Below are 27,998 nucleotides of genomic sequence, written 5' to 3' on the forward strand. Positions count from 1 at the left end.
CCTGGGGTTGGTGCTTGACCATGCTGTTCTCTCACACAGACCTGACAGGTTTTTTTTCCACTGATCTTCCAAGTTGTTCTTGGTGTTTTGAGTTAGAGAAATCTAGAAACAGCCCCAGGTGCCAGTGATTCAGTCCTGCAAAGACCTGCTTAGGCCCCATCTGTGCTGTCATGGCCCATGTTGGACTTCACTCTACTCCCATTCTGGCATCATAGACACTTCCTGTTGACCTTCCAGGCTGTCTTGGGCTGAATTTGCTTTATGCTGTCATTCTGTAGGTCTTGCAGTTCCAGAATTTGTTTAGAGTAATTTTTTACAGGTATTTGCTGAGGTTTGGGGGAGAGTTCAACAAGTCCCTGCTTTTACTTCACCATCTTGGCTCTACCCCTCTTCCATTGTGCAGGTTAAGAGACTGACTTACACATGACTAAGTAGCTAATCAACAGCAGAACTGAGATTTGAATCCAGGACTTCTGACCCTAAGACCTGCACTAGTCACACCATAGCATGTTATTTTGTTGTTTTTACATGGTATGAGTATGAGCTGAGGCACTGGTCAAAAAAAAAATATGTTATTATTTTCAATTAAGAGTTTGCCATTGTTTTACCAATTCACTGGACTTGAACTGGGTGCCCTTATTCAATCAATATTTCTCCTGTTCATTTAGACATAGATTGACTCACTGGTCGCTGGTCTGTCATATGCAATGTTGATGTGATTAGTCACAATTATACCATTGTTGATGAGGAATATGTGCTTCAGGGATACACAGAAATAAGGGAAGGGACCTCAGACTATAGTCCCATTAATATCTGCTCAGGATATTTTTGACATCCTTAGCAGATAACAGTCTCACTTTTGCAAAGAGATTTCTAGTGATAGTGAAGTTCCTAAGGCAGTCCATTACTCCCTGGAAGAACTCTTTTTAAAAAAATTTATCTATTTTTGATTTTCGACATTCATTTTCACAAGATTTTTGAGTTTCAAATTTCCTTCCCATCTCTCCCCTCCCCGGCCCCAAAACACCATGCATTCTGATTACTCCTTCCCCTGTTCTACCATCCCTTCTATCACACCCTTCTCTTCCCTCATCCTTATCTTCTCTCTTCTCTTCTAGGGCAAGATAGATTTCTCTACCCCATTACCTGTATTTCTTATTTCCCAGTTACTTGCAAAAAGTTTTCAATATTCGTTCCTAAAACTTTGGGTTCTAACTTCTCTCCTTTCCTTGCTCCCCACCTATCCCCACTGAGAAGGTAAGCAATTCAATATAGGCTATATATGTGTAGTTTTGCTAAAGACTTCCATAGTAGTCATGTTGTGAAAGACTACCTATATTTCCCTCCATCCTATCCTGCCCCCCATTTATTCTATTCCCTCTCTAATTACCCCCTTCCTCTCATTTGCCTTCCCTTCTACCATCCCCCCCATACCTCACTTATCCCCTTCTCCCCTACTTTCCGGTAGTGTAAGATGGATTTTCATACCAAATTGAGTGTGCATGTTATTCCCTCCTTAGGCCAAATGTGATGAGAGTAAGCTCACTTTTTCCCCCCTCACCTCCTCCTTTTCCTCTCCATTGAAAAAGCTTTTTCTTGTCTTTTTTATGAGAGATAATTTGTCTCATTCCATTTCTCCTTTTCTCCTGCCAATATATTCCTTTCTCACCCCTTAATTTTATTTATTTAGATATCATCCCTTCCTATTCAACTCACCCTGTGCCCTCTGTCTATATACGTGTATAATCTCTCCAACTATCCAAATACTGAGAAAAGTTTGAAGAGTTACAAATATTATCTTTTCATATAAGAATGTAAATAGTTCAGCTTTAGTAAGTCCCTTATGATTTCTCTTTCCTGTTTACCTTTTCATACTTCTTTTGATTCTTATGCTTGAAAGTCAAATTTTCTACTTAGCTCTGATCTTTTCATCAAGAATGCTTGAAAGTCCTCTATTTCATTGATTGACCATTTTCCCCCCTAAAGTATTATGCTCAGTTTTGTTGGGTAGGTGATTTTTGGTTTTAGTCCTAGTTCCTTTGACTTCTTGAATATCATATTCCAAGCCCTTCAATCCCTTAATGTAGAAGCTGCCAGATTCTATGTTATCCTGATTGTTTTCCCACAATACTCAAATTGTTTCTTTCTGGCTGCTTACAATATTTTCTCCTTGACCTGGGAACTCTGGAATTTGGCTACAATATTCCTAGGAGTTTTGCTTATCAGACCTCTTTCAGGAGGTGATTGGTGGATTCTTTCAATATTTATTTTTATCCTCTGGTTCTAGAATCTCAGGGCAGTTTTCCTTGATAATTTCATGAAAGATGATGTCTAGGCTCTTTTTTTGATCATGGCTTTCAGGTAGTCTCATATTTTTTAAATTGTCTCTCCTGGATCTATTTTCCAGGTCAGTTGTTTATCCAATGAGATATTTCACAATCTTCTATTTTTTCATTCTTTTGGTTTTGTTTTGTAATTCCTTGGTTTCTCATAAAGTCATTAACTTCCATCTGCTCCATTCTAATTTTTAAAGAACTATTTTCTTCAGAGAGCTTTTGAACCTCTTTTTCCATTTGGCTAATTCTGCTTTTTAAAGCATCCTTCTCCTCATTGGGTTTTTGGCCTCTTTTGCCATTTGAGGTAGTCTATTTTTAAAGGTGTTAATTTCTTCAGCAATTTTGGATCTTCTTGAGCAAGCTGTTCACCCACTTTTTATGATTTTCTTGCATTGCTGTCATTTCCCATCCCAACCTTTCCTCCACTTCTCTTACTTGATATTCAAAATCCTTTTTGAGTTCTTCCATGGCCTGAGACCACTGCAAATCCACTTTTGAGGTTTTGGATGTAGAAACCCTGACCCCTAGGTCTTCCTCTGATGGCATGCATTGCTCCTCCTCATCTGAAAGGATGGAAGAAAATACCTGCTCACTAAAGAAGTAACCTTCTATTGTCTTAATCTTTTTCCCTTTTTTGATCATCTTCCCAGCCACTCACTTGATTTTTGAGTTCTTTGTCAAGGTAGGGGGTATACTCTGGGGACCTGTAAGTTCTCAGTTCCTCCAAGGTGGCACAATCAAGGGAGAGGAGTTTATTCCTCCCTTGGCCTGTGCTCTGGTCTGTGAGCAGGATTCCCTCTCCAGAGTCTCCACCAGCTCCACCACCCCAGCACTCCTCATCCCCAGGCAGCCACTCAGTGCTGAGATCCAGATCAGCTGCTCAATTCCCCGAGGGGTTTTAGACCAGGGCTCAAACAATGGAAGCTGCTGCTGCCTGGGGCTGGGGCTAGACCCCTGCATTCCCTTCTGAGACAAGTGAAAGAGCTTTCTCACTGACCTCTGAAGCTGTCTTTGGAGTTTGTGAGTTGAGGAATCTGGAACTCTGCAGCTGCTGCTAGTGGTGCCTTGAAGACTGCTCCAGTCCTATCCTTGCCACAGGGCAACCCATGCTGTGCTTTGCTCCATGCCAGTGCAGGGCTGTGCTCCAGTCTGTGTCTGTTGACAACTCTCCTCCTTCCTTCCTTCCTTCCTTCCTTCCTTCCTTCCTTCCTTCCTTCCTTCCTTCCTTCCTTCCTTCCTTCCTTCCTTCCTTTCCTCATCAAACTGGGCACTTGATGGCCACTAAAACCCCTTGATCTTTTTTTTTTATACAAACTGATATCTAACCATTACTACTCCTTTTACGTGGGAAATTGATATTTTGAACCCACATAGATTTATTTCTATTTCTTTCTACATTTATTTCTATTAAATTTCACTTTTTTGGTTAAAGTAATATTTGATTCTCATTCGATTACGTAAAATGAGATAGCATGTAAAGTGCTTTGCAAACCTGAAAATGCTGTATAAGTGCTAGCTACTATCATTGTTATTATAATAATAATTACTATAATTTCAATATTCAGCCCATAGTTTTAGTCTGTTATTAGCAGGAGAGACATTGGTTTGTTCCAGAACATGGAGTCTTTCCATACCGTGTTGTTGGTTAAGACTAACATACAAGAAACACATGTGGATAGAACTGGAAGATATGATTGCTCAGTCATTGTTCCTGCTCCTTGAACTGTCATGAAGAATGGGAAAGGTGATGCAGGTCTGAAGGTTGCAAATTGTCCTGACTTTCACAAAAAGAAAATTGTACATGGATCAATGAGTTTGACCAATTCCTGGAAAAACTTCCATGTAACATTAAAGTATTATTTAGTAAATATCTGGAAAACAAAGAATTCCAAAATCAACATGGTTCTATCATGACCAAATCATATCAGACTGATCTCATTTCCTTTTATTTATTTTTTGACAGGATTGCTTAATTGGTCCACCAGGAGAGTGCTATAGTTTTTAATTACTTAGATTTTTTATTTTATTTTATTTTATTTTTTTTATTTTTTTATTTTTTAATGTTTAACAATCACTGCCATACAATTGTGATTTTATCCCCCCCACCTACCCCCCACTCCCCCCTTCCCTCCCCACGACTGCATACAATTCTGTATAGATTCTACATATACTTTCCTATTGAGTATATTTTCACTATAGTCATGCTATGTAGTCAGACTAAGATAAATGAAAGAAATCGTGTAACAAATCAGAACATGATACACAAACACATACACATACACAAACATGATCTGTTACATTATGTGAGTGACTTCCATATTTCTCTCTCTGAGTGTGGAAGGCATTTTGCCTTGAGAACCACCATTGGGATTTTTTTTTTTGTAAGAAGTTCTTGTGTTGTTACAAAAATCTAAGTCTACCAGAAAAAACTCTCACACACTGTGGTCGTTGCTGTGCATAAAGTTCTCCTGGTTCTGCTCCTTTCACTCAGCATCAGGTCATATAAGTCCTTCCAGGCCTCTCTGAAGTCTTCTTGTTCATCATTTCTTATGGCACAATAGTACTCCATTACATTCATATACCATAATTTATTCAGCCATTCCCCAATTGATGGACATCCCCTTGACTTTCAGTTTTTGGCAACTACATAGAGTGCTGCTATAAATATTTTTGTACATGTGGGACCCTTTCCCATTTTTATGATCTCTTGGGGATATAGTCCTAGTAGCGATATTGCTGGGTCAAAAGGTATGCACATTTTTGTAGCCCTTTGGGCATAGTTCCAAATTGCTCTCCAGAATGGTTGGATGTGCTCGCAGCTCCACCAACAATGAAATAATTACTTAGATTTTTGATAGAGTGCCAGGCCTGGAGTCAGGAAGATCTGAGTTCAAATCTGGCCTCAAATATTTACTAGTTGTGTGACCTTGGGCAAATCATTTAACTCTGGTTGCCTCAGTTTCCTCATCTGTAAAATGAACTGGAGAAGGAAAGGTAAACCAATCCAGTGTATTTGCCAAGAAAATTTCAAATGGGATCACAAAAAGTTGGACATGACTGAAATACTGAAAACACCTGGATTTTTAGTAAAGTTTACCAAGTCATTCTCTTGGATAAGTTGTAGAGATGTAGGTAAGATGGTAGAAAAGAAAGGGGAATTGTGAAATGGTTGAATAACAGGTCCCAAAGACTAGTCCTAAATGCTTTGTAGTCAAGTTGGAGGGAGATTTCCAGTAGAGTGCTCCAGGGTTCTGTGCTTGGTCCTGTTCTGGTGAACATTTCTAACAGTGATCTGGATAAAAGCAAAGATGGCAAGTTTATACCATTTTCCAAGGATTCAAAGCTGCAAGAGGTAGCTTATAATGGAATCAGGATCTGAAAAGATCTTAACTGGTTGGTATACTGTGCTGTATACTAAAAAGTAAAATTTCCTAGAGGTTGGGTTTAAAAAAAATAACAACTGCACAAACCCAAGATGAAGAAGGCATGATCAGAAAGTAGTTTGTGTACAAAAGGTCTGGGTTGTCTATTGGGTTTGAACTGAGTTGGGGTGAATAGTGTGCTGGGCTAGGGAACTTATAGTCCTACTTTATTCTGTCCTGGTCTCTCCATAGTTGGAGTATTGTAATGAGATCTGGGAATCACATTAAGGAGGGGTAGTGATATACTGGAAGGATATTCACTATAGCAGTCTATAGACCATCCTACATATGAGAATCAGTTGAAAGAACTAGAGATATTTGCCTTGGAGAAGAGAAGGTTTAAGGAAGGCCCTAAGAGTTGGCTTCAAGATACTCTCAAGATTTTGAAGAAGGGCTGTTACATGCCTGACAGATTGGACCTGTTCCTTTTGACCCCAGAGGACAGAAGGAGAAGCAATGGTTGGATATAGCCAAGACAAGTTTAGGCTTGATGTAAAGAAGAACTTCTGGACAATAAGAAATGTCTAATCCAGGAAGAGTCTCCTCTAGGTAGTACTGTACTTCTTAGGGAGGTCCTTCAGCAAAGACTAATAGCTAACATTTGTATGGCATGGGGCAGCTCAATGATACACTGGAATATTCATCTTCTGGAATTCAAATTCCATCTCAGGCACTTACAGTTGTGTGACCCTGGGCAAGTCACTTAACAGTGTTTGCTTCAGCTTCCTCATCTATAAAATGAGCTGGACAAAGAAATGGCAAACCACTCCAGTATCTTCCAAATGGCATCATGGAGAACTGGAGATGACAAAACAACTGAATGTGCCTGGCATGTGCTAAGTACTTTTGATTATTTTCTCATTCGATCCTCACAACAGCCCTGGGAGGTAAGTGCAATCATTATCCTCGTTTTACAGATGAGAAAGTTGAGACAACTAGGTTAAGTGACTTGTCTAGTTGGTAAGTGTCAGAGGTGGGACTTGAACATAGTACTTCCTGTCTCCAGGTTCAGAGCTCTATCCACTGTGCTACAAGTTAGAAGACTGATTGTCAAGGATGTGATGATGGGGTTTTTTGTTCAGATATAGATTGACCCAGATTGTTTCTGAGATCCAATCCATTCCAAGAAGCATTTATGAAGTACCTACTATGTGGATGGAGCTGTGATGGGGTTGGGGATACAAAATATGGTTCCTGCCTTCAAGGAACTTAATATTTCACTCTGAGGATAAAATATGTGAACAGAGAAATAGATGTGTGATACTTTGAAAGGGGAGAGAGCTCACAAATGAGTGGGGAGAGGTCAGGGAGGACTTCCTGGAGTAGGTAATACATGAATTTAGCCTTGAAGTAAGCCAGAGTTTCAGAGAGGCAGAGGGGAGGAAGGTATGCAGTCCAGGTAGCAGGGACAGTCACTGCAAAGGCATGGAGTAGATGCAATGCTTAGTTAGGAACAAGTAGGGCAGATTGGCATTAAGTGTTAAAGTATATGAAAAGGAACACTGGAATATGCAAAAGGCTAAGGATTGGCGGGAGCCAGAAGGCAAAGCCTTATAAATGCCAACCAGAGGAGTCTATGTTTTATCCTGGAGGCAGCAGGGAGCCAATGAACGTTCTTAAGGAGAAATAGGGAAACTTATTTCTTCCAAATCTGAGGTGCTCAGAGGTGCTAGACAGCCTGGGACTGCCTCAAAAGTCAGGACTGAAAAATTGCCAGGGTCTAGCTCTGTGACAACTAGCAAGTGACTTGATTTCAGAGTTTCAGGTTTTCATTAGGTAGCAAACAAAGATAACCCCTTCCCTGCCTTCCTCACTGGAATTGTGGAGACCTAAGAAGAAAACGAAGGTGAACATGTCTCTAAAAGTATAAGGGAAATGCCATTCTGATTATAATTGTCATAACCCAAGGACTTTTTGCTTTTTCCCTTCTGTGATCCCAGCAGGGTAATTCCCTGGGACAGGAGAACTGGGGTGCAGGCTTTCAATTCACCAGAGGTGTAAGAGGGAAGAAGGCCGGGGTTGCAGGGTCCCCACGGAGCAAGTGAACCTCAACACTCCCACTGTGAGAAACTAGTGACGCCTGTATCTGGTTCTGCCCAGATGGCCTTGTCTTACTCCATTCAGGAAATGACACATTTCTATTTCTGCTTCAAGTGTCTGATTTTCATAGGTATAATAATGGAGAGATTAATTTAGCCTTCCAAAGAATTGAGAATGCCTTGTGTATAACAAACTGATGGATTGGTGCTGTGGGCTTCCCGCCTCTCATTCTTTTCCCCTTTTCCTGCTGTTTAGGGAAAAACATTGTAGCCAGATGGCATTTTTATACTCTGCCCCCAACCTCTGACTCTAACGTGCATCTTGATAATGGTACAGATCCCTTCTGGGAGAAAAGGAAAGGTGAGGGGTCACGGGAGCTAAGAAGGCCCTTTATTTCTCTGTTCCAAAGCAACTCTTATTGTCTCAGGAAAGGAGAGACTATTTTTAGAATTCTACACTGAGAAAGCAACAATGCTTCTTCTCTCATTGGAGAAAAACAGCTGCTTCTATTCAGCTTGGCTCAAGAAGCATTGCTTTAGCTCCTATTGTTTGCAAGGCTCTGTGCTAGGCCCAGGGGATGCATCTGGATCCACTTCACTCTGAACTTGATTTTCTTCCTACATTCTATTACAACCAGCTTGATGTAGTGGAAAGAATGCATGAAAATAATATGCCAAAAAATAGAATGAAGAAAGCAGATTCAAGAAAAATAAAATATACACTATGTCTATAGAAATATAATAATGCCCCAGGACCCTTCTCATGGGCCTCCTCATTAGCTACTCCAGCTTCTAGTACTTTCTGCCTGTCAGAATTTTCTGTAGTTCACATGACCTCATTGCTGTGTTTTTCTTTTATCTCATAAATCAGATAATTTGTTCAGTAGCTTTTCAGTTGTGTCTGACTTTTCATGACTCCATTTGGGGTTTTCTTGGCAAAGATGCTGGAGCAGTTTGCCATTTCCTTCTCCAGCTCATTTTACAGATGAGGAAACTGAGGCAAACAGGGTGAAGTGACTTACCCAGGGTCATATAACTAGTAAACCTCTGAGATCAGATTTGAATTCAGCGATACCAGGCCTGGCATGCTACCTACTGTACCACCCAGCTGCCCCGCATTTAAGTTAAAAACAATGTAAATTATGCAGTAATATTCCTTCTATAAACCTTGGGCTTACCTTCACATAAATATATGTATGTAAAAATACACATACATACGTATATATACATACGCACATACACATGTAAGTCAATACATATGCACATATACATAAATATGTGTATACATGTAATGTATATTATATTTCATATATGTGTATACATGTACACACATATATACATATACATGCATACATATATATGTATATGTACACATATACATATTAAATGCTGACATGGTGGGAGGGGGGAATATAAAGCTTTTGGAAAGGGGCTTACCATTGACCCTTTGGGGCTAGTGGTCTGGGACTTGGAGAGGGAGTGATCACACTTCAAGCCTCAGAAGACCATGATAGAGGAGGACTACAATCACCCCCACCCCATATTTCAGGGACCTGGGCCAGAGGTCCCATCCTCCTCCTCCTCTACCTCTCTTTCTCCCCACCTGCACCCCATCCAAGCTCAACAACCTAATTCAGAATTCTAACAGACCTCAGGGCCCTGAGGGAATTTTTTCCTAGCTGTTCTGTAAATACTTATTAAATACCTACTAAGTGCCAGGCTCTTCACCAGGCATTAGGCATACAAAGACAAATGAAATAACCTCTTTCCTTAAAGTGGCTTTTATTCTCCTCTAGGCAGCTAGGCAGTACTATGGATAGAGTGCAGGACTTGAATTCAGGAAGGGCTGAGTTCAAAACCTGCCTCAGATAATTAATAACTGTGTGATCTTGGCAAGTCACTTAATATATTAGTGCCTCAGTTTTCTAATATAGCACCTAGTTCATAGAGTTGTGAGGATCAAATGAATTATCATTAAGTGCTATATAAATGCTAGTTATTATAACTGAGTGTAAAAAGCTAGGGTAGTAGTTGAAATATAACATGTACACATATAAACATACCTTAGAGTATGTGAGAGAGATAATTGTAATATATAAAAAGTCAGATAGGCAGGAGCCAGAATGCAAAGACTTATAAATACCAACCAGAGGGGTCTATATTTTGTCCTGGAGGCAGGATCTCTACAGCCAGTGAACAATCTTAAGGAGAAAGGAGGAGACATATCTTCCAACTCTGAGCTTCTAGGGGGTGTTAGACAGCCTGGGACTGCCTCAAAAGTTAAGACTGACAAATTGGTCTGGCTCTGGGACAATAGCAATGGACAGTCTCAGAATTTCACTTTTTCATTATGTAGAAAACAGATCTTATTCTACTTAAGTTGCTCATGTAGCCATTATGTACCGCCATCTCGCTCTTTTTTCTATTATTTTTTCCAACCTGAAAAGGTCCTGGACAAACACTTTGAATTCCACTTCTCATTTGTAATGTTAATGGGATAATAAGATCTTTCTTCCCGTTAATGGGCAGGGTTTTGCCTGAAGAGAAGCTTGCTTAGGAGAGGTTTGCTTATAGGAAGGCTGTCACACCTTTTAGTGCTAAGTTGGTTAGGCACTGAGTCACAAGGGTTGTGATGCCTTCTGGCTCTGAGAAGTATATACATATGTATATATACACACATATATATGTGTGAGTGTATACATATATATATATATACATATACATATATATACACACTCTGAGTTGATATTTTGCTTTGGGGGTTTGCTTATGAGAAGCACTGTTTGAATCCCTGGTCAAGACCCTGAGTAGCCTATGCTCAGGACCCCCAACTACTCAGATGTGAAGGCTCTTTCAATTCAGTGGTGTATGTAAAGTTAATAACAATATTGCTTTGCTTCAGGCAAGTCAGAGTTCATTTTTATGCTAATTTCTCTGCTTGTGTTTTTTCTCTGATGTTCAGGCTGCTGACTTTTCCCCTGAATTAGTGAATGTAATTAAAGAAGATTGTTGACCCCTTAAAAGTTCTTTAGTAAATCTAAGAACCTGTGCTAGCAGATCATCCTGAATATGCCAGGATACTTGTTCTTACACCATTTTACTGGCCTATGGTTGAATGGTTTGAATCCTGGGTAAAGGTAGAAAGTGATTCACTATTCTCCTAGGACTTAAATCTGGAAGAGACCTTGGAGGCCATCTTGTCTAAGGACCTCACTTCACAGATGAGGAAAACGAAGGGCACACTCTGGAGATAGGGCTTTTCTCTCAATACTAGCCTGCCTCCCCAGAGACTGTGGCAAGTCTTAGGTCACCTCAACTAAAGGATAGTGAAGTAAAGTGAATGGCAAGGAAAGTCCACTTAGTGACCATTGAGCATCCATTCCCCTTTTGTTAATCTTTTTTTATACATAGCTATTACAAAAGCAGGGCTGAAAATTTATTCTCTATCAATCAAGAAGCATTTATTAAGCACCTACAATATGCCAAGTACTGGGCTAATCACTGGGGATACAATAACAAAAAATGGATTAGCAGCTGCCCTGAAGAAGTTTTCTTTCTGTTGCTGGGTAAAGTTATCTTAGTTATCTAACCTTAAGGAATTTATATTCTACTGGCTGAAACAAATAGCACAGATAAATACAGAATTAAAAAAAAAATCAATAAACAAATATAGTATGTCCCAAAAATCTTAGTGCAGGCTTAAGCTATTTCTGAGACATCCTGGATTAAAAAAAATAGGACAGTTCCAGCCCCTGGGAAGACTGGGATACTACAGCTCTAGGAGGTATCACTTGAGTTTTGAGGAAAATTTAGGATTCCAAGAAAGGTGGCATTAAGTTGTGTGGATGGCAGAATAATACCCTGGTTAAGAGAGGATGGAGGAACTAGTGTAGGGGTGACTGGGCATGTTTATCTATCATTCAATCTGTCAATCTATCAATTTATCATCTATCTATCAAACATTCTATATCTGGATATATAAAACAAACATAGACATATACATATACATAAAAATATGAATATATCTATGGACATATACCTGTCAATACATATCTATGTTTCTGAGACTGGATGTGGCAATTGGACCAATAGATGCCTCACTGTTCATGTAAAGGGGGACCATACTTTCCTTAGCTTGTGACATACTAAAAAGGAACAAAAAAAGTTTTAAAATGTTTTCACATAATTTCTCTACCAGGAAAGCATCCATTAGCCAAGGGAAGAGAAGACAAGGTGGTAAACAAATAACCTTCCTATATCTTAAAGGCTCTTTTATAAAAGACAATGAAATTTTTTCAAATCAATCAATCAGCCAACATTCATCAAGCTCCTAGTATGTGCCAGACACAGTGCTAAGCTTGTTGTTCAGTAATTTTTCAGTTATTCCTGACTCTTCATGCCCCCATTTGAGGTTTTCTTGGCAGAGATACTGCAGTGGTTTGCCATTTCCTTCTCCAGTTCATTTTTTAGATGAGGAGGCTGAGGTAAACAGGGTTAAGTGACTTGCCCAGGGTCATGCAGCTAGTAAGTGTCTGAGGTTGGATTTGAAGTCAGATCCTCAGGACTCCAGGTCTGGTACCCTAGCCATTGCAACACCTAGCTGCCCTGCTGTTCTATGGGGGATACAAAAGGAGGCAAAAGACAGTTTCTGCTTTCAAGGAGTTTACCATCCAAAGAATGGATCTCAGAGCGATGGGTGGAAGTTGTAATGAAGCAATTTAGATTAGATGTCAGGAATACTTCCTAATCATGAGAGTTGTCTCAAAGGAGAATGTGTTGCCACCAAGAGGGCATCTCCCTGAAGTTCCATGTGCCTGGAGATGGCTCCTAGAGGCCATGAAGTGGCAATGTGGACAGAGAGCAGGCCTTGGAATCAGAAAACTGTGTATTTGAGTCCTGCCTAACCCACCCCACCTTGATGAGGGAGGCTGGGGCAATCATTTAACCTGCTTGTGTCTCAGTTTTGACCCTTAGGTCATCCACTAAATGACTTATTGGTAAAATGCAAACAATAATTGTAGCTAAATGACAGAATTCTTGTAGGGATCAAATGAGATACCACATGTAAAATGCTTTGCAAACCTTGAGGTGCTACATAAATGCTAGCTATTATTACTATTATTGTTATTATTTATCATGTTATCTACATTATTGGTTAGGTACAAGTTGAACTAAATGATCTCTCAGGAAGAGAGTAGACAACATTTGTTTAGTACTTTAAGGATTTCATAATATTTTATAGCATGTAATATCTTCTCATTTCATCCTCCCTACATTACTGTAAGGTATGTCCCCATTTTATTAATTAGAAAACCAAGGCTTGGGGAGTTTGAGTTACTTGGGGGAAACACAGTAAGTGTCTGAATCAAGACTCAAACTCATATCTTCCTGATTCTCCACCCAGCCCTACAATACCTAGCTATCTGCCCTTCCAGTCCTGAAATTCTGAAATTCTGTAATTGAAGAGCAACCTTTTATCCATGTGATCAGTGTCTGACACCTGAAGCTGCTCAACCAGGCTAGCCTAGTTTAGCGCCAATGTGATATTCACAGCACCTATAGCAGCTATAAATATTCTGGCACAGTTCTGAATCACAAAATATAATAGACTCTTCACATGGAGGACAGAACCAAAACATTTATTCAAGCACCAGAAAGCCAAATCCCAACACCAGAAAACCAAACCCATCATAGTAACCAGGAAGTCTATACACAATAGAAATACAGGGGGTACTTTCATCCTCAAGCCTTCCCACTGTTACGTTTCCCACAAACCAACTCCCTTAAACAAAATCACAAACAAGCTCTCCCACTCACTGTCCCAGTTGCCTGCTTTGTCTGTCCTTCCCAGCTCTGACTAGTCTGATCATCTTCCTCAAAGCTCTGCTCCACCTCTGACTCTTTCTATTCCACCCTTCCTGCTCTACCCCTTCCTGTTCTACTCATTCATCAAGCTTCTCCCAGCACAGAGTCATGTGACTCAAGCTTCCATATGATTTAAGCAGGTCTCCTGGGCCTATATGGATGGGAAAATCTTCAAATTAAGGAAAAAGTACATTAACAATATACCTATCCCTGGTGGTGAGCAACAATTGAGAGAATGTCAGGGGCAGAGCTTTGAAGGTCATTTCTATTGCAGTTTCAGTCCATTGGATTCCATCTCAGCCTTCGCAGGTTGGGTTCATGGAGTTAGAGACAATGGGTTATTGCAAATCTATCGAGGCAACTTTGTCAGTTCTCCATTGATGGCTGATTCTTTTGGCAGGTATCATGGACCTCAGCTATGAGGCTGAGAGTCCCCTGGCTCCTCCTGTTGAACTTCTAGAGCAACTGGCATGCTACAACTGGCCTTTTCAAGATGGTGGCAAGTCCAATTTGTCTTATAAATACATTCTTGTGAAGTGTGTGTGTATGAAATGAATGAGATTGAATGAATGAAATTGAGAGTAGCCAGAAAGGCATTGTTTCAATTCTGCCCCACTTAGTATCCAATGCACTTACACTATTAATTTGGAGTAGCTTATGGAGCAATATCTTTGACTTACTGGACGAACTAGAAAAAGAAGCAAAGAAAGAAGTATTTGATGTAATTCAGAAACCAAGTTACTATGTTAGTTTGGGCTCCTTGTCTTCCAAGATCTGCTCAATTCATAAGTTCATAAGTAATGCCAAACACAAAAACCAAGAGACCACAGGGGCAATGACTAGTGTCTACCAACTTCAGAGTTTTCTGCTACCACTTGATGGGGTGGAGAGGAGATGTGACAAAGTCCTCTGCTCATGCACTGAGAGGTTTTCAGAGTATATAGAATCCTTGTTGAAGGATACATAGTAAGTGCCAGAGTCAACATTTGAACTCAGAATCTCTGACTCCAAATAGGAATCTCTGTCCATTGCATTGGGAGCACAGCCTTGGGGAACAAACCAACTTGAAAGGTGTGAGGGAAGGGGTTAGTTTTCAGTAGAGATGGTAAAGTACTGGTTTCTAATCTCTTTTTCATCCAGGCCAACCACAAGCCTTCCTACCTTCAACATCCCCAAGGAAACTCAGTAATCAGAGGAGCCAGTCGATGTTTATGCAACACAGGTGAGGTCCATAGAAAGTCATCACAGGTAATCTCAAAGCAATTTGTATTTGCTATAAACTCAAAACTATAGTCAAGTATCCCAGATCTAGAAAGGAAAGAACCCAAGAAGCCATCTAGATCAATACTTTCATTTTATAGTTGAGGAAACTGAGGCCCAATGAATTGAACTGACTTACCCAAGGTCATACAGGTAATTATAACTTAGCACAGAATTCTCTGATGCTGGAGGAGTTCCAGATCAACAGATTGCTAGGAATACCTCCTTCCTACCCTCCCCAACCCCCCAAGCCTAGATTGTACCATCTTTTTTGGTGATGTTAGCCCAGTCAGGAAGATAATAGGCTATTGCAATACTTTGGATTTTTCTTTACTTCTTTTGTAAGGCATGAAATACTTTCACTCTTATCAGCCTCCCAATTAGAACTGTATGGTTCCAGCTTTGTGTGAGTCATCCTGGAATGGAAGAAAGAGAATGTTTTAATGGAAGTCAGGAAGATCTGGGTTAAAATCATGCCTCAGGTACTTAGCTGTAAGCCCATGAGCAAGTCAAACCTATGTGAGCTTCATTTTTGACATATGTATAATGGGGATAATAGTATTTGTATTAGATGTTGTGGTCTAGGGGTGCTCCGAACCCTGAAGTGCAAAGGGTACAGGTCAGGGGTCTGCCTTGAAAGAATCTGACCATTCAAGCTTTCCTGCAGTCCAAGTAGCAAGTTTATTATGACATCTATTGGAGTGGGTGAGATTCCTAGTGAGTCTTCACATTTGATGAGGATGGGACTGATATTTTTATACAGAAAGACTGTGGGAATATTTGGATTAGATCTAGGAGTGTCAAATAGCCTGGGGTGTTCCAGAGGTAACAGAGAAAGGGCCTGGATGGGATTAAGGTGGATCAAGTAAAGTAATTAATCAAAAGTGAGCTGGGGTGGACCAGATGCCTCAGGCAAATGGCAAGGATCTGGGCTGTATGGGAAAGTCCAGGGTCCTTTAGGGACATCATTAGAGTCCCACCAAGAAGATGTGAGTTCAAATCTCATTTTAATTGGAGAACACTTTCTGGAGGAGACAGCATTTTAATTGAGCTTTAAAAGGATACATGGAATTCAGTAGACCAAGAGGGGGGCATTCAGGTTATAGGGAGTTAAGATATTAAGGTGGTAAACTGCAGGATGTGTTCTGGCATCTGTGAACAGTCTTGTCATTTCCAGAGTCTGAAACTTTGGGGTTATCTCTCACCTTTCTTTTTTTTTCACTTCTCATAGCGGATCACTTTTCATCTCTCTGGACTGTTGCAATAGTCTTTTAACAGGTCTGTTGAAGGCTGTGCATTCTTTTAAGGTCCAGCTGAGGTATCATTTCCTCTGTCCTTCCCACCCAGGTGAACAGACCCTCTTCCTTCTAAAATTGTCCATAATTCTCCTTCTGAATCTTTGAATTTCTTTGTATCTCCGTTATTTGTGGAACTTGCTTTCCCAGAGCAAGGGCCTTTTATTAGGCCCTTGCCCTGTACCTTGTCTGACTTTTTATCATCAGTGCTTTGCTACTGGTTAACACTTTAGAATTCTTTGGAGAATTGGCATTTGAATGCCTGCTGGTTCCATTGACTATTTCCTCCTGTAGTGTTCCCATCATGACAGAGGAGATGGCCCGGAATGCCCTCCTGAGCTTTGTGAATTCCAGGTGTTGCTATGGCAACCGAGCAGCTGGGGAGCTAGTCATTCAGGATCTGAGGCAGCAGATGCTATACCGAGTAAGTAGACTTCCTGACCGAGGAGCTCTGAGGGCCTCTCCTGTCCACTGCTGGGAGGGGTGAAATCTGAGTACAAGCCAGTTCTTGTCAATAAGCAGAAATGTCCAGCACGGCTTTCTGTGCCTGGGGCCACACCTGTGAGTCAAGTCAGGGAGAAACTGGTAGGGAAAATGCGTATAATCTGGGAGGATGGCATGGATCAGTTCCAATCCCAATCAATCCAACAACATTGAGGTCTGCAGGCTGTAAGTCTGAGAGGCAACGGTATAATGGTTAAGGAACTTGCCTTAGAATCATGGTTCAGATCCTACTTCTGGCCCGTGCTGGATGTGTGATGAGCAAACAATCACTAACTTCCCAATGCCCTAAAATACATGAGACTAATAGCAAAGAAGCTGTGCCCAAATGTTCCTTCTTAGGTCTTTATGTGTGGGACTTTTTAAAGTTTCTTGAGATGACTATAAGGGTAAAGAAATGGGACTTCAGTGATGTTCCAAGTCATGTCCCTCAGAACAATGATCCCCAGCTTTCCAAATGTGGTATGCTGTTTTGTTTTATTTCTCCTCCCCTCTAATAGAGCTGTACTGGAATCTGCTCGTACCAAGAGCTGATTGTTAAATTTTCAGTGTGAGCATTTATATCTCAAAAATCACAAATACTACAAATTAGGGCTTGACTTACTGTTTTGGTGACTGTCTAGACTTAAGAAAGTGATTGATAAAATATCCATAACAGATTAAATGTAAAAGTGTATGATATGCATTTTTTTCAGAGAATCAGTTAAATATTTACCAGCATAACACTGCCCATATGCTGCATAGAATGGCTTCATTTTTTGAAATTAAAACATTCAATTTAATTCAGTTTTGAGACATAGGGGAAGGGAAGCATTTCAGATGCTTCAAAGTCACTGGGCTATTACAAGACTGGGATTAGAATTACTTGTTGGGGAGCCATTTGAAACATCCACATATGACTTTATGAAAGGAAACTTCCAGCTAATTCCCAGAGGCAGCATCAGGTAGACATTTCTTTCCTTGCATAATGTTTTTTCCTTGTAAAGGTCATGATTATGAATTTTTTTCCCCCAGTATCGACTGGAGACCTTTAGTGAATCCAGGTTAAATGAATGGACATTTCAACCTTATACTAGTAAGTAGATGTTGAGATATCAATTAAATTATGAACAACCCATCCTCCCCCTCTCCAAAAAAACACCTTCTCTTCAGGGGTGTGTGAAAGTCAGTTCATACCAGTTAGTGAGAAATGGATACTTAATTTTCAGTTTGAAGATTTATACTTCAGAAACTGGCAAATGCTACAAATTAGACCCAGTGGACACAGTACTAGGTTTGAAATCAGAAAGACTCATCTTCTGTGTTCAAATATGGCTTCAGACACTTACTAGTGGTATGACCCTGGGCAAGTCACTTCACCCTGTTTGCCTTAGCTTCCTCATCTGTAAAATGAGCTAAAGAAGGAAATGGCAAACCACTCGAGTATTGTTGCCAGGAAAATTCCCTAGTGGAGTCAGGGAGAGTTGTACATGACTGAAATGACTAAAAAGAGTACAAATTAGGGTTTGATTTGTTTTATTATTTGGACTTAAGAAAATGATGGAGAAAATGTTAACGTAGATCAAACTTAAAAATATGTTTGGAGTATATTTTTTCCCTCTCCAGAGCAGGTTGTTAAACATTTATCAGCATACTTACCCAGTAAAGGTGGTATTGCAGAATGAATATTGGCTGGAATTTAAGAGACCTGGGTTCTTTCCTGGGTTTGACTGCCTTGTGGCAAGAATTTGAAAGTCTTTCCTACTAAGGTGATCATGTCTTGAGGTCTTTAAGTTCATTTCCACTCTAATGTAGAATGTTGGTTAAACACCTACCATGTGCAAGGTACTAAGTGCTCGGAACACAAAGACCACACTACATCCCTGCTATCAAGATACTTGTTCCTCTTATTTTTGCTTATCTCTTATGCTTAGAGTATAAGCAATGGATGTGGAGTAGGAAAATACCTGGTTTGGAAGCAGTGCTTACTAGTTGCATGATTTTGGCAAAGTCACGTTGAGGTTTAGTTTCTTCTTCTTTAGGATGAAGATAACAGTATTTGCACTGCTTTCCTCACAGGACTGTTAGGAGGAAAATTCTTTTAAATCCTTAAATGTGTTATAGAAATATGAGTTATTACAATACAGCAGGGCTCACTTAGTTCTTGGAGTAACTTGGTGCAGTATTTAATCATTTCTGAAACCACAAAGTTCTAGGCACTGGATGTTTCCTTGAAGCTGCTCCATCAATAAACTTTAAAAAGTAAGTCACAAATCTAGGGTGACAGTCAATTTCTGGTATACAGAAATCAAATATAGGAAAATGTGCATTTATAAAATACAGAAATGAGGGAGTCAGTCAATAAAGATTTTCTCGTCCTTCTGTTGAGGTAGTCTATTGGAGCCAAAGTTTCAGAATGAGTTTTGAGGTCTGTCTTTAATTCCTTCCTTTTAAAAAAAATTAATTTATTTTAATGAACAAAACTCTATTTTCTCTACCTCCTATTTGCATTGGAAAACAAAGACAAAAGAGAACCCTTGTAAATATGCACAGTCTAGCAAAGATTCTCATTTTGGATGTGCCCAAACATGTGTCTTTGCGTATTTAGTCTATCAACTCTCCATCATGAGGCAGATAGCATTCTTCATCTTTGATCCTCTGAAATGATGGTTAATTATTGCATTGAACAGAGTTATGATATTATTATTATAGCATAAATCATTCTTCTGGTTTCACTCATTTCATTGTATATCACTTCATGCAAGTATTCTCAGTTGAAATTCTGAAAATTCCCTTTTCATTGTTTCTTATGCCATGATAGCATTCTATTACATTTGCGTATCATGTCATTCACCTATTCCCCAATTTATGGATTCCCCCTTAGTTTCCAGTTTTTTTCACCACAAAAAGAGATGCAATAAATATTTTTGTATGTATAGGACATTTTCCTCTTTATCTGAACCATTTGGGATATAGGTTTAATAGTGTTATTTTGGGGTTAAAGGGCACAGTTTACTAACTTTTGGGGCATAGCTCCAAATTTCTTTTCAGAATGATTGGACCAATTCATAGCTCCACCAACCCAACATCGATACACCTATTTCCTCCTACTTATTCTAACATTGATCACTTTTCCTTTTTGTCAACTCTGCCAAGCTGATGAACATGTAGTGAACCTCAAAGTTGCTTTAATTTGCGTTGTTCTAATTACTAGTGATAGGAAGCATTATTTCATATACATGGATTTCTTAACTTGAGAACTATCTGTTGATATTCATCAACAATTATTATTTAATCAGGGAATGACTTTTATTCTAATAATTGGAATCAGTTCCTTATATAGCTTGGAAAACAAACCTTTATTAGAGAAACTTATAGGAATCTCCACTCCCCACCACCAGTTAACTGATTCCTTTCTTTTAACTTGCCCTCCACTAACAGTCTTACCATGTCCTAGTTACTCTGATGTACAAAATACCTTTTCCTCTATGAGCTTTTCTTGGTCTCTGCTTGTGGAAAACTCATGTTCACTAATGCATAAGCTGATAATTAGAGTGGTTTTTTAAAATTTTCCTAAGAGTATTTGAATTTACACCCCAATTCTGAAAAGGTCCCAAGACTCACAAGAATTACAGAAGCTTAGGTTTTCAGAGAGGCAAAGAATATTAGTTGCTATTTAGTCTGAACCATATTCCTCAAAGTATCTTCATTAAGAAACCACCAAAGAAGTGAATGTGGTAGAAATTCAGTAACTGAGTGGGAGGAGGCTTTTACCCTGCATACCCTTTGACCCATCACCCATGGGTGAATTCTGGCTACTGTTTTCCAAAGCACAACTTATGTATTTCATAGCGTTGTATCTTTTACTTGCTCAATTGATTTAACTGATGCTCTAGATACACACTTCCTGGAGAAGGAGTTAGGTTAAATCTAACCTTTACTCTTACTCTAATTGTAACCTTCACTTTTTTTTGGAGGAGGCAAGACAAGTTACTTGGGGTTAAGTGACTTACCCAAGGTCATATAGCTGTCAAGTGTCTGAGGTAGGATTTGAACTCAGGTCCTCCTGACTCCAGGGCTGGTGCTCTATTTGCTGTGCCACCAGCTTCCCCTAGCCCTCACTTTTAACCCCAAATGTCATCCCAATCTATAAACTGGACTCAGTCTACAATTCTAATTAATGTGACCATAGTCTGCTAGGTCACAGATTCAGACATTTCTTTTTTTTTTTATTTAGATCACTCAATAGATGGCCTGAGAAAAGGAGCATTACCCAGGCCTTGGGACATCAACGTGCTCGTCCCTCCCATGTTTCAGGAGGATACTAAGAAGTTTCACGTACCTCATTCTTCCTTAGTCAAGGTAATTTGACAATAAGCATCAATCAAGGAGCAAGCATTTGTTAAATACTTAGCAGATTTCAGACACAGAGCTAGACTATGGTCACATAAAGACAAAAGCAAAACAGTATGTGTCCCCTTGGCTTGTGTTTGTCCTCCATTTTTGAAGAGGACCATGACATCAAGATGATGATATGACCTGCAGTTGACTTTGATTTGAGTGAGGGAGGGCTGTACAAGGTCACCAACTTCACTTTCTCCTCCTGAGCCATCTGGGTCCAGAGGCCTGATATTCACCAGGATGACTGGAGATGGTCCAGGATGCAGTGTGAGACCCTGGCTCTTTCAGGCTAAGGTCTCATCACAATCTTACTTTGAGAGTAGACAACATGTGCATGTGTATGTATATACTATATATAGTACACACACACATTATACACACATACATGTATATATGCATACATGAGCATATATGTATACATATACATGCATGTGTATATACACACATATACACATGTATGTATATGTGTTTGTATTATATACACACATGTGTATACACACACACGCATATATATACACACACACACACACACACATAGAGAGAGAGAGAGGTGGCCACATATTTAGACTTAGAAGTAATTCCTCATGGATAAACATATCCCACTTTAACCTCCAAGCAAACCCATTATGGGCATAATAGTAGGTGAGGAGTCAGTATTGTCATTAGAAAAATGTACTTTTCTTTACAGTTACCCTTTTAAAAAGAAAAATTACACACTCCTATGGCTACTGCATTCACAGATTTTTTTGCAAGAGGGGGAAAAATGATAGGCAGGTAGGAAAATAAAACTGAAATGTTAGAAATAAATGACAACATCTGTAATAAAGCATCTCCATGGGTATTAGAAGGGGAATAAATAAGAAAAGAGAATCTGCATTATAACTTTTCACTGACCCAGTCATTGGGTAGCATTCAGCAAGCCTGGGGTCTTCTAGTAGCAACTCTCATTTATTTTCACTCTCTCCTGCCATTGTATATCTGCTATATTCAACCAATAGATTTCTGCTATAAATCTTGCAACAGATGTTATAATGCACTCTTGTCCCTATAAGAAAATTATCGGTACTTCCTTCCAATAATAGAATCCTCATATGACCCTTGGCAAATTATTTAACTTTAGTGTTATGGGTATCTTTCTAAGACAACTGAAGAGAAGACATCAGTGGAGGGAGTTTCCTCATCATAGTCCTTACGCTAATAAAATCACAATTCCAGTTCCTGTTCTAATACTGAAGAGAATCAGAGTTAACCAAAGAACTTAGGAATCTCATTAAGTTCAGTCTATTGTACTGTTTATAGCATTGTCTTTCTTCTAGGAGACTCTTGTTGCCTTGTTTTCAGAATATGAAACTTATTCACTCAGTGTTGCAAAAGTAGCTTCTCAAATATAGATTGCTTCCAGCTCACCAATGCCTTGTCCTCCAGGAGACTTTCAGCTACATAAAAGGTTAAGGAACTAGTTATGAGCTCACCTGAGAAACCAACCATTACATTTGACAATATTTCAATGGGAAAATGCTTTTTGGGGTAGATCATAGTAGTGTGAGAATACAGGTTTTCTTTTCCTTTATTGTTTGTATGGGGAATAGTTTTGTGTTGTATAGGCAAAGAATATCCAAACTTTGAAAATCTTAAGAACATCAGTCAATGTAGTCATCAACTATGATTATAGAGGACTGATTAAGCAGGCTGTCCACCTCCTAAGAGAGAGGAGATAGGCTGAAGATGCAGAAAGAGACACACACACACACACACACACACACACACACATTTTGGACATGGCTGATGTAAGAATTAATTTTGCTTGACTAAGCATATTTGTTACAAGGGTTTGATTTACATTCATTTTTATTGGGGGAGGGAGAGAAAATAGATATTTGTTCATTGAAATCATTTTCATTTAATTAAAAAAGGAATGTCTGTTATAGTCTTGATGGCAGCTACTTTTGGAGGCCACCTATTCTGAAATGGGGACATCCTTTTCAGCACAGAACTGCTCAAATGTATAGGTGTATGTAAATTGGGTGCTCTTTCACAAGTTGTTTTTTTGATGTTTCCTAATGGCATAGAAGAGATTTCTTAAAGATTGTGGCATTGGAACATGGACCCTGGCAGGTCCTAGTGAGCTGGAAAGATTTAAAACATCTGGAGCAAGACTAGTGGAAAATGATCTACATTGTTAAACATGAAGAATGTTGGGCACCATGAGATGAAATTTTTTTTGACTGCAGCAACCCACAAGGGCACTCTCCTAAGGAATGGAAGTGTTGAGATCCATATCAGTGAGGGAATAACCACACTGATGACAGCAGGGATCTTTGGGAGCATGGTAGCAAGCCCCTCTTTTGGGGCAGTTTGACCCACAGAAAATGTGATGCTTTCAGGATTGCCACAAGTGCCAGGGACGAGGACGGTACAAGTGCAGTGGATGTCATGGAGCTGGCTTGGTGAGTTTGGACCATCCTTGTTTGATGTGTTAGCTAATTCTTTACCCAAGAGGTTGGTTTTAGTGACCTGAGATGAAGTGTGGTTAAGTCATGCAAAGACTGGTAGGAGACAGCAAATATCACATAGTAGAAATCAAAGTCAGGGGTCTCAGAAACTGGGTGTGGGGCATAGGGAAATGGAAAATGCATTGACTGGCTCAGGAATCTGAGGACCTAATCTTGAATCTTACCTCTGCCACTTTCTAGTTCTTTTTTTTTACTTTTGACAAATCATTGAATGTCTATGGCTTACTGTTTCCTTAACAGTAAAGTGGCCTGGTTGGATTATGATCCCTTAAACTCTCCATGATTCCTGGGAGATAGCCTGGTACAGTGGAAAATGTATTGGATTTGGAGACAGATAACCTAGGTTCATATTCTGCTTCTGATCTTTATAAATTATGTGTGACTTTGGGCAAGTCATTTAACTTCACTGGGCCTCAATTTTCTCATTTGTAAAATGAAGGAATTGGTCTAGGTAACCTCTAAGGTCCTTTATGGACAGAAGTCTGTGATCTTATGATCAGTAAAGTGGGGAAGTTGGACTTGATGACCGCTAAAGTATCTTCTAGCTCTAAATCTAGGATTCTATGATTCCAGCCCACTGATTCACATCAGTTGATGGCAGATGGCAGAGTCAGGTCTCAAAGCTTTAGTATGGCTTGTAGGAGACCAGAATGCAGGTAATCATGAACTAAGCTATATCAGCTGTATTAACATTATCCATCCCCCATAATATGTGCTTCCCTGCCTCACACACCATGTTTCCTAGTGACTTCTAACAAATGAGTGGGTGCTAACCAAGTGCTGACTTGGATGATTTGTTTCTAGATGCGATGTGCCTTCTGCGGTGGGTCCAAGCGCAAGGCTAAGCAGTCCCGAAGATGTCAGGTGTGCTCTGGTTCTGGGCGGAAGAGGTATGTAAACTGAAGCAGGTTAGTATTGAGAATGAAAATGAAGTCCCCATCTAGGCAGCTGGTTACTTGGGGGGTCCTGTGAATGATCTTGGGACCTTCAAAACATTCTCCAATTCAATGATATCAAACTCAAATGGAAATGAATTTCTATAGGTCACATATTGATTCAGAAAACCACAAATTAACATTATCTGTGTTGTTTATGTTTTTATTTTTTTTAAACATTTCCCATTTACATTTTGATCTGGTTCTGGCACACTTGGGTGCTTTGTGCCTTGAGCTATAAGTTTGACGCTCTGCTCTACACCACACAATTCCATATCCATTGGTATGTCACCTCATGTCTTGTCTAGCCTTTTCATGTTCTAAAACCTTTCTCCCATGACTATACTCTGAACTCTGTGAAGGCAGGGATCATGATTTATATTTCTTTGTATCTTGTGCAGCATCTAACAAGGTTGTGCAACTGTTAAAAAATTTTAGATACACATGCCACCTTTTCCATAAAAGTTCTTTATGATTCTTCACTCAAAAATGATCTCTTACTTTTCTGAACTCTCAAAGTACAATGCACATTTTAGTGCATCTTTCATACTCTCTTTTCTATTATTTATCAACACACCTAATCTCCCTACTATAGCATAAACTCTTTAAATATGGGGGCAATATTTTTTATTTCAGAATTCCTTCAGTATTGGACCTTTTATCTGATAGGCACCCAATAAATACCTGGTGAATGAACAAACTGTGAAACAAAGGGGGAAAGGAGAGAATGGAGGAAAGGATAGAGGGAAGAGAGAGATTGAGTTCAAAGAAAGGGCAGTGATTGAGCTAGGAAGAAAGGCATGAAGGAAGGGAGGAGAAAAGAAGGAAGGACAGTAGAAAGGAGGGTAGAAAGGAAGCAGGGGGAGATGGAAAGAATTAGATTGAGACAGAAAGGAAGGAAAAGAAGGAAGGGGGAAAGGTAATCAATGAAAGAAAGAAGAGAAGAAAGAAATTGAGGTAGGAGAAAAAACAGACAGTGAGAGAGGAAAGAAGGGAATAAAGGAGAGGAAGAGAGAGAGGGAAGAAATTGAAGGAGAGAAGAGAAAGGAGAAAATGAGGCAGGAGGAAAGGCAGCAGCTGAGAGAGAAAAGAAAGGAAAGGAAAGAAAGAAGTCCTGTGAAAACTGTCTAGGGTACTCTAGCTTAAGGTGCTTTGTAATGCCACTGATATTTTCTTATGTTGTTTATATGAGGATAGTGCTTCTGAATCTAGTTTCTTTTTTTGCCCAGCATCAAATTGTGACCTTATTTCTATCCTGGAGAGGTGTGTTTGTTTCCCATGAAAACCAAGGGTGGCACCAGAAAGCAAATTGTACAGGAATCACCACCCAAGGTCATGTATCTTGATCAAGGCAGAGCCTTGCTGCCCCATGGAGATGCCCTTGTGGGTAATCACAGCTGTGATTTTTACAACTTGGAGCCTGCTGAAGTTAACAAGAGTTTGGAGAGCTTTCTGAACTGTGTTAAAGGCTACTGATTTCTGCATTATGATGAACTCAGAATGGATGCTGCACAGGCATTAAGTGCTAGTGGCATCTGTTAGAAATAAATTTGAGGTTTGGGAGAGGTTGTGCTAATCTTCTCCAGCACTGTTACAAAGCTATCATCATCCTGGCTCAAGTATTCACGTGTTTCCTGGACTAAAATTTCATGTCTATAGGCACTGTTTATATGGGCAACAGGGACAAAGCAAAACCACCAAAAAGCAGACTTTCTGTCAAGCCAGTGTATGTAAATTGAAGTTTATAGACATAAGAACCTGAGGATTATATAATACTCCGGGGCGTGCTCATACTCACAGATGAAGGGGACTCCTGAACCAGGATTTGGTCTCTTTGGTTGGTACTGAAGTCTGTGATGTGTGGGGGGGAAGAGGGAACGTTTGATTGTCATTACTTTGTATAACAGCCTCAAAAGGTTAAGGTCATACCTTCAAGCATTTTCAGCTTCCTCAGCTAACCCACTTAAATCTATCCTATGAATAATATGACCATATACCTCTTAAAGTCATGAATAATTTTAATGACTTCCTTCTTCCCTCCCTCCCTCCCTTCCTTCCTTCCTTCCTCTCTCCCTTCCTTCATTCCTTCGTTCCTTCCTTCCTTCCCTCCTCCTTTCCTTCATTCCTTTCTTCCTTCCTCTCTCTCTTCTTTCCTTCTTTCCTCCCTCCCTTCCTTCCTCCCTCCCTACTTCCTTTGCTCCATCCCTCTCTATCCCCTCCCTCCCTTCCTTCTTTCCTTTTTTCCTTCTTTCTTTTCTACCTTCCTTCTTCCCACAAACACTGACTTAACTAGTGCAAGCTTGATATAGAAAAGTGAATTAGACATGGCAATTGCTGCTATGGAGCTTATCTCAACATTGCCTGTACAAACTTCAGTGAGTACCTCTTGATTTAAATCTTTCTTTTCCATTACGGTTTAATATTCACCAAGTCCTTATTAGTCATGCTTTTCTAAATTTTGGTCTTATTTCTTTCTGAGATTAAAAAAAATCTTTAGACTTCTGAAGATGCCTAAGCACAGAAATTCAAAGCTGGAAGAAACCTCAAAAATGACCTAGACAAGGCAACAAGGCAAAAAGCATTTATTATGCAACTAATGAATACCAGGCACCATGCTAAATGCTAAGAATATAAATACACACAAAAAGGTAGTCTCTGTTGTCAATGAACTTGCATTGTAATGGGGGACAGACAACATATCAAAGGGACTAAAAAGTTGCGGGGCAGCTACCCTTCTGGAGGTGTTGTGGCAAAGTCTGGAGAGTCAAAAGCAGAGTCCTGTGAGGAATGAAACATGGCTGGCCTGGGCTTGCTCCTAAAATTGAGGTCCCAGGAAGAACTCACCAATGAGAGAAAAGGGCCAGAAAAGTAGACAAATGTTCTAAATTGAGAAGATCTCGAGCACTGAGGGAATTTCCAGGATGAGAGGGCAGCTGAGGAATTCAGGCAAAGGCCTGAATCTCAGAAGCAACTGGAATGGGAACCATTGATTTCCGACCTTTACAAGAGTGAGGACCCCTTTAGAATGCCAAAAAAAATCACAAATTTCTACATGATATTATCTGCAATATTATTCATCCATTGATTGAGAAAATATATGCTGAAAAAGATACTGTGAATTCATTAACACTTTAAGTTATATATTTTATTAATCACAATAGAATTCATGCATATTTGCAAAATTACAACATATGTGTGAATTTTATGTGGTTTGCCCCTGTGAGTTCATCTGGGACATGGATTCTTTCGATGGATACATAGTTCTCTTAGATAGTTCACCAGGAACTGAATAGATAAGTGACTTGATTAGAGACACACAGCTAGTGTGTAGCAGAGACAAGACTTGAACTCAGGTCTTCCAGAATGCAAAGTCAACCCTTTAGCTGCTATATTGCATCATTTATTCAAGTGACAGAAGGTATGCTTTCTTACTTATGAATTTAAAAACACCT

At 39.7% G+C, this 27,998-nt stretch overlaps 1 protein-coding gene across 7 annotated transcripts in view; it reads left to right on the plus strand.

The window, feature by feature from the left end:
- The window catches only part of LOC140497524 (oxytocin receptor-like), a 232,729-nt gene that overhangs the window by 183,664 nt on the left and 21,067 nt on the right, over positions 1–27,998 (plus strand). For all 7 annotated transcript variants that reach the window (XM_072598596.1, XM_072598597.1, XM_072598595.1 and 4 more), the window contains 7 exons: positions 14,063–14,161; positions 14,803–14,884; positions 16,512–16,641; positions 17,733–17,793; positions 20,935–21,059; positions 23,483–23,545; positions 24,416–24,501. In XM_072598596.1, coding sequence (XP_072454697.1) covers positions 14,063–14,161; positions 14,803–14,884; positions 16,512–16,641; positions 17,733–17,793; positions 20,935–21,059; positions 23,483–23,545; positions 24,416–24,501 — 646 coding nt within the window. The remainder of the gene's footprint in view (positions 1–14,062; positions 14,162–14,802; positions 14,885–16,511; positions 16,642–17,732; positions 17,794–20,934; positions 21,060–23,482; positions 23,546–24,415; positions 24,502–27,998) is intronic.

Source organism: Notamacropus eugenii, chromosome 3 (assembly GCF_028372415.1).
Source record: "Notamacropus eugenii isolate mMacEug1 chromosome 3, mMacEug1.pri_v2, whole genome shotgun sequence".
Lineage (NCBI taxonomy): Eukaryota > Metazoa > Chordata > Mammalia > Diprotodontia > Macropodidae > Notamacropus > Notamacropus eugenii.